The 7,366-nt window shown below is 34.2% G+C and overlaps 1 protein-coding gene across 1 annotated transcript; it reads right to left on the bottom strand.

Annotated features, from left to right (window-relative positions):
* Nucleotides 1–212: 212 nt before the first annotated feature.
* Nucleotides 213–6,897, bottom strand: LOC113868802 (aminoacylase-1-like). The gene is made up of 5 exons (XM_027504707.1): nucleotides 6,211–6,897; nucleotides 5,865–6,127; nucleotides 5,419–5,556; nucleotides 1,145–1,384; nucleotides 213–543 (listed from the first exon to the last, which is right to left on the bottom strand). Exons 1-5 carry the CDS (start codon nucleotides 6,824–6,826, stop codon nucleotides 430–432), a joined length of 1,371 nt encoding a protein of 456 aa, XP_027360508.1. The 5' UTR covers nucleotides 6,827–6,897; the 3' UTR covers nucleotides 213–429.
* Between the last annotated feature and the right edge of the window lie 469 nt (nucleotides 6,898–7,366).

Below are 7,366 nucleotides of genomic sequence, written 5' to 3' on the forward strand. Positions count from 1 at the left end.
AGTTTTATTATTACCTACAACAAAGAGAAAATTATTAACTTGATCGTCTAAATTTATACATGCTACTGTATCAATCTTTCAAAAAATTTGTTATTACATTAGCCTCTTAAAGGCTTAATTTGTTCCAAATTAATTTTCAAACTCTATTACCATTTCTATTTTTTACAAGGATTGATATAGTGAAAATTTAAATATTGTAAAGATTTAATCTACTCTCAGTCTACAACCTAAAAATTACTATTTATTTATGCACAGAAAATTATTATGAACAGAATATTTATGAAAGCATTCACATAAGGGCCAATTTATTTATCTAATTCTTTATTGTTACATGTCAAAAACTACTCAATGGCGTCAGTCCAAATACTGTTACATCGAGAAAAGGCAGAAAGTGGGCACTAGGAATGAGAGAGGAGGAACACAACTTGCTCACAACTCATCTCTGGATCCCCCTTCTCTTCCATGATCATCGAACGATGCATATTCCTTAATAATTGACTCATAGATTTCAATCCCTTTCAAGTATACATCTTTGCTTAGAAACTGCATGAAAGAGAAGCAATGCTCAAGTCAAAATTGAACTTCGAACTAAATGCAGTTACAGTAAATTCAGAGAGATGCTTGCAGAGGAATGGTAGTAATTAGGAGAGGTAACACTAGTGCGTTTTCAAAACCCAGAAAAGAATAGAACAAAAAAAAGTCAATTTTTTATGCCAGTGATCTGCGAGACAATCTGTCCAAACAAGTGTTATTTCATAAACACAACATTCAGGTACTACCTTCTCCCACCAGGATACAACCCAATTCAAACAATCCTATATCATTTCTCAGAAAAGACACAAAGTCGAGGCAATTATATTTATTTCCGTAGACTTATCTCTGGTCTAGCAAATAAGCCATACCAAAACAGGGAAAAGTCAACCCAAGTATGCCAACGACTGCATTCAGAAAGAAACATGGGAATAAAATAAAAGTTGTAAAATCAACCTGAAATGAACTTGTCCAGTACTACATTGCCATAGCTATTATGACAGGGCTAGGCAATTCATATCAGATATATGATTCTGAAGACAATGATACCACTTGTGCATATAAGCATACTAAAAAAGCGATCAATTATTCAAAAATTAAAAAAGGGAATCACCTCATTGTGGTCGTGAAGTAGAAGAGGAGTGTTTGCCATAGGTGAGAACCCAATTGCAGGAAACCCATGTTTACGGAAGTAGCGCGCATCTGTTGACGCAGGAAAGACTTCTGGCTTTCCCAGTTTCCCACCAGCCTTTTGAACAGCATTTTCTAATAGGGTCCACCAGGGATTAGAGCCATCAGTTTTGGTTAGGATTGGTTTCCCGGACTTATCATGCTGAGGTTCCTTCTGTTTGAACTGCCCAGATTAAAAGAAATTAGATGGAGAAAAAATTAAAGGATAATTAGTTTTCAAAAAGACAGAAGTAAATAAATAATCAATCATGTATACAGATGAAAATTTGAATGAAAATGATTACCTGTACTAAAGAAAACAGAATGACAGTTTACAACCATCATTCTAAAGTCAGTTTATTCCAAAAAACAACCTTTATCCTTCTTATAACCATCATAACTGCCTTAAACAGGGGAAAAAATCAATTCTTGATGCTAAAATTTAACACCCACTTTTCCATAATCTGCCTTTTCCTTCACCACCACCACCATCAACCAAGGCTTAACCCCGAGTGAGATAGACTAGATAGATCACATGATGTCACTGAGCTCAATCAAAAACAAAATTTATAGAAATATGATTACTCATGTATCCTATGATTTATTATCTTTTCTTTTCTAGTGTGACCATTCATTCATCTCGACATTTTTATTTTTGTCACTCTCACTTTTTCTCATATTGTTCCTTTAAAGCCTAACATTAACTATCATATAAGATAGTCGGTTGTATTGCAATTTGATAAAACTTCCTTTCAGCTTAATAAGTATTTTACCTTTACAAATAACTCTTAATGTCTTTATCCATTTTAACCATTAGTTTTTCCATCATTTTGTAGAATGATCTCAAGTACCTAAACTTGAATACTTGTAATATAATATAATCTCTAATTTTAACTTTCAATGCAAGATCCTATCTTCTTTTTCTTTTTAATAAACTTACATTGCATATACTTTTTCTTATTGCTACTCAAGTGAAAACAATTAAGTTCTAAAGTTTCCCTCCATACATCAAGTTTAACATTAACCGCTTCTTTTGAATCTTCAACCAATAGTATGTCATCTGCACTAAGGGATAATCTTTTGTATATTACTTGTAAGCACATGTAAGATTAGATCAAACAAGTAAAAACTCAAAGCAGAACCTTGATGTAAACTTATCCCTAATAAGAAGTCCTTAGATACGCCTTTAAAAGTTTTCACACATGTCTTGTATAACTTGAATATATGTTACACGAACCCTTTTATTTTTTATAATCTTCTATAACACTTCTGTTGATACACAATCATTTGTTTTTTTCAAATTAATAAAAGTTAAGTGTAAGTATTTTTCTTTGTAGCAATATTTTTTCACCATCTTTCATAAAAGATATATAGTTTTTGTTGTAAATCTTGGCATGAAATCAAATTGATTTTCTATAATTTTAATTTCATCCTATAGTTTATGTTCGAGGACCTTTTCCATCACCTTCATAGTGACTTATGAGTTTAATCTTTCTATAGTTTGTACAATTTTGAATATCACATTTGTTCTTATATACAGAGACCAAATTACTCATCCTTCATTCATTTGACATATTTTTATATCTCAAAATCTTATCAAAGAGTTTAGTGAGTCACTTAAGTTCTTTGTTTTCTCAAACTTTTCCAAACTATAACAGGGATATTATTGGAGTCAACCACCTTACCATTGTCCATCGTTGAGCTTCATTCATTTCTCCAACTCGTCTTACAGTAATATGTCAAATTAAGATCATTTGCTTGCAATTCTAATCTTGCTAGATTTTCATTTGCTCTGTCCATCATTAAAAAGTTTATAGAAATATTTCTCGCATTTATCTTTGATGTCTTGATCAGAAACTAAAATTTTTCCTTCTTCATTCTTAATACGTCTAACTTATCCAAATCTCTAGATTTTCTTTTTTGTATTTTTGACAAGCTTATAAATCTTTCTCTCACTATACTTTATTCCAAGATCTTAATAAAAACCTTAGAACATGTTTCACTCACTAATATTCTCGTCTCATTTGTTACATTCTAATATTTTGTACAATTATCAGCATTGTTACATATATGAAAAGTTTTAAAACACATCTTATCTCTAATCTTCCCTAGCATACTTTTATTACACCACCACAATTCCTTGTCTTTTGGTTCAAAACCTCTAGATTCACCTAAAATTTTCTTGGCAACTTCTTTGACATTCATAGTTATTTTGTTCCAAATAATGTTAGTACTACCTTGCACAATTCAACTACCATATTCTACTAACTGCCTCAAAGTTCAATTGTTTCTCACCTTTTAAGTAGCCACCACTTAATTCTTGGAATAATAACATGTCAAATTCTCTACTTATTAGTCTTGAAACGAACATCAAGAACCAAGTCCCTATATGTGTAGTAAAGCTCTCTCAAGTGTTCATAATCTCAAAGTCGTAGGCCATTAAAAAATCAAGAATAAATTGTCCTTCATCATTTAACTCTCCAAAATCAAAACACCATAAACCCTTATAAATTGTCTTGCCTCACAACCATTTAAGTCTACACCTATGAAAATTTTTTCAATTTGTGGAATGTCTTAGATCAACTTCTCTAAATCCTCCCAAAACTTTGCTTTCAAAAGATCTTTCGAGCCAACTTATGGAACATAAACATTAATAATATTAATAGTGTCTTGTACAACCAATAACTTTAAGAACATGATCCTTTCTTCAATCTTTTTAATCTTTACAACATTCTTTTTCCAAATATTATCCACAAATATGCCTGCTCCATTCTTTCCTTTAAATTTTCCTATGTACCAAAGTTTGAAAATTGTAGTATCAAACTCCCAAGCCTTATCTCCAACCCATTTTGTTTCTTGTAGGCACATGATATTAATCTGTCTACAAATCAGTGTCCACCACTTCCAAAAACTTTACGTCAAAGTACTGATATTCCATGAACCATACTGAAACATGCATTTCCAAGCTAACTTCTTTAACCACATTTGTCCAGCCAAATGTAAGAACCCTTGCTCATTTAACACTACATCCAAGTGCCGATACAGCTGCTTTAGCTCATTTGACATTGTACTTGAGTCATACAGCTCATTACTTTTGGGTAACAACCTTAGCACAATATTGTCATGAGTAGTCCATGCAAAAGGTTTCAACAAGCTTTACATTGGCTGCCGAAAGCCTAACACAACCCTCCTCCTTCACCATTTTAATAATTTAGTTTATACTGCAATTCATAAATCCAAACCAGGATTAATCCCCCAAACAGAACAAATACCTTAATGTCTTCCACTCTTCCTTTTGCTTAAATGCTAAATGATCTAAATTTATCAATTTCAACATGTTTCATTTTATTTGCTTTCAATATTTGCTTTATTTTCCTCATATATGTGCACGTACTTTTTATCAGTAAGCACTGTCAACAAACAATTGGCACAATTACGGGAACATAAGACTCATAACACACATTCATCCACACCCACATCCTATATGTGTACATGAACCAAAATTGGAAGGCAACTTCACCTGGAAAAAGCTTGAAACACTTTGAAATTAATTACCAGAATAAAATTAAAACAACTGACACAACAGAACTTATAATGAACAGCGTTCATTGTACTTGAGTTGACATAAATCACAAAAGGAGTGGTTAATTACTGAAATATTTAACGATCCAAACCAGTAAGAGGACACAAATCTGTTAATTTAAGTGCTAGGTAGATAGGTTGCAACGAAAACACAGGTTTATCTATTATTTGTAGCAAAGCAAGAAATGTTGTCCCCCCACTTTTCTTACAAGCTCTTGGGTTATATTCACTAATTACTACAGAATTGAAAACAAACATTTTTTTAAATAATTACATGCTTCTAATAATGTACTTGCATTTAAGGCTTTTTTCTAATAAAACCTTGGTTGGTACTAGCTAGGATAGAAATGGTATCTTCACCCCTTTTCTTTCCTTTACATGTAAACACATGGCAGCCTTACCCATGACTCTAACTTCATTTTCATTGAAAGGGTAATAAAAATTGCAGAAGATACAGGCCATGATTCAATATGTTATAATACATATGTTACTTCTGAAAAAAGAAGAAAGATCCTGTAGCATCAAATTTCTACCGAAGCAAAAAGCAAAGCAGTGAGTCAACTACAGGATAAGATATTTAAAAATTACAAAATGGAAGATATTTATAAAGCAAAAAGTGGATAATTAGATAATTACGGAGAAAGACATATTGCGGGAAGAAGGGGCCCACTCTTCAGCAATGCGTCTCTCCAACGATTCTGCATCAGTAGTTGGTGGCACCCTAATATCAAATCCAGCTTCTGCTTCTGACGGCTGCAAATTCATCACAAATCCCTGGCAGACAGCAAAACAAAGATACAATAGAATAAACTGGGAATGGGAGATTATTCAACCACAATAGCTTCTGAAACATGTGAGATGTCTCACTGATCAAGTCAATTCAATTCAATTCAATTCAATTGTAAGTATGGGTTTGTTTGCAGACTCCACTGAAATGTATAAATTAATATTAATATAAGAGAAATCATAGGGTTGAGAAAGAAGGAATATTCTGTTCTACTCTATGATTATAAGATATCATATATTACACACATCAGCTAAGACAAGTACGGTTTAAAGTTTGATGTAATTAGTTGACTTACAGTTGGAGATGGGGTTCCAGCCTTGAGAAAGACCATATTAACAGAAACAACATCGCCGTCAGTCTTGAGGCCGGACTTGATCAAATCGAATTGCGAGGCGCGAAACCTTCTGATACTCTCAATGCTCTTCAACAGATTCTCCATTGCAGAGTTATCATAAAGCTTGGAGCCATGGCCTGGAGCCCCAACGGCCTTGATCACCATCCACCATGGACTCTTCTCCGCATAGAACGCTCTATAATGCTCATCCGGCGAGGCCAACCCTGATTCATGATTCAAAAAACACTGAGTGAGTGTGAATAAAAAGCTGAACTCAATAGTAATACTAATTTATTTTGTTAGCCACCTTCATCGAGCACTATGCCCACATTCATTTGCTGGAAGATCTGAGATTGCACGAACTTTTCAGCGCCGTCGTGTCCACCAATCTCCTCGTCGGGGGAGAAAGCGACGTAGACGGTGCGGAGAGGGTGGAAGTGTAAGGCCTTGAGGCGGCGAATGGCTTCGAGGTATTGCATGCCGACGCACTTCATGTCCTGAGAGCCTCTGGCGTAGATGCGTCCATGGGAGTCGATGTGGGCACTGAAGGGGTGGTGGGTCCACTTGTCGTGTTCGGATGGAACGACGTCGGTGTGAGAGTAGAGGAGAATCGAAGAGAGGTGAGGGTTTCTCCCTTCCCATTTCAGAAGGACGAGTGGCTTCCCTTCTGCCAACTCTATGATTTGGGATTCCAGAGAGAGGGCTTTCCCTTCCGACAGAAGGAAATCGGTTGCTTCCTTGTAACGCGGGTTGGGTTGGGCAGTGTTGATTTTAAGGTACCGTTGGAATCGTGATATGATGCTGCTTTCTTCTTCCTCGATTGATGATGATGATTCAACCCCTAGTTCTGATGTTAATGCTAAGGAGAGTAGAAGAAGTATAATGATTCTGCAATTGGACACCATCACTGTTAACGCTGTCATTCAACGCACTTCCTCTCACTGGCTTCTACTACTTACGCATCTTTTTTTGTTTAAATAATCTTTTAGTCTTTATTTTTTAAATTAGTAAAAGTTTGTATATAAATCTATATTTTATTTGGTCTTTCCCGATACTCTAAATTATAATCTCTTTCGCTTTCTTCTAACTTGCTAACAATGATATGACGTGTAATATGTAAGTGTCAAATATTATGATAGGCATACAACTCAGTACTACCACGAAAACGTCATTGTAATGGAATCCTAAATTGATCTCTGGTCACCTGCCTCCATCATTTTCACTGCAAAGCAAGAAATGGAATTAACTACAGGAATTACTTCAACTTCGAGGAGAAACGAAGTATTATTATGCAATTATAGAGATCGAGTGAAAATCTAAGTAAAAGGCTTTGTTGGTGCCAAAATTTTAGAATAAGCTTTGATTTTAGTTTATCATTTTGTTCTGAGCATGATTTTATCATTTTGTTTTGTTACAATTTTTTCATATTTTATTTTATTTTATTTTGTTCATGTAGGAAGAAT

The sequence above is a fragment of the Abrus precatorius genome, unplaced genomic scaffold (assembly GCF_003935025.1).
Source record: "Abrus precatorius isolate BTA unplaced genomic scaffold, Abrus_2018 Scaffold6, whole genome shotgun sequence".
NCBI lineage: Eukaryota > Viridiplantae > Streptophyta > Magnoliopsida > Fabales > Fabaceae > Abrus > Abrus precatorius.

Excerpts from the sequence above, each read along its gene's own strand:
- LOC113868802 (XM_027504707.1), bottom strand. The coding sequence starts at position 6,826 with ATGACAGCGTTAACAGTGATGGTGTCCAATTGCAGAATCATTATACTT. Across the intron at positions 6,128-6,210 it reads GGGCATAGTGCTCGATGAAG|GGTTGGCCTCGCCGGATGAG; the intron begins GTGGCTAACAAA and ends ATCATGAATCAG. Across the intron at positions 1,385-5,418 it reads CCCGCAATATGTCTTTCTCC|TTCAAACAGAAGGAACCTCA; the intron begins GTAATTATCTAA and ends TAATCTGGGCAG.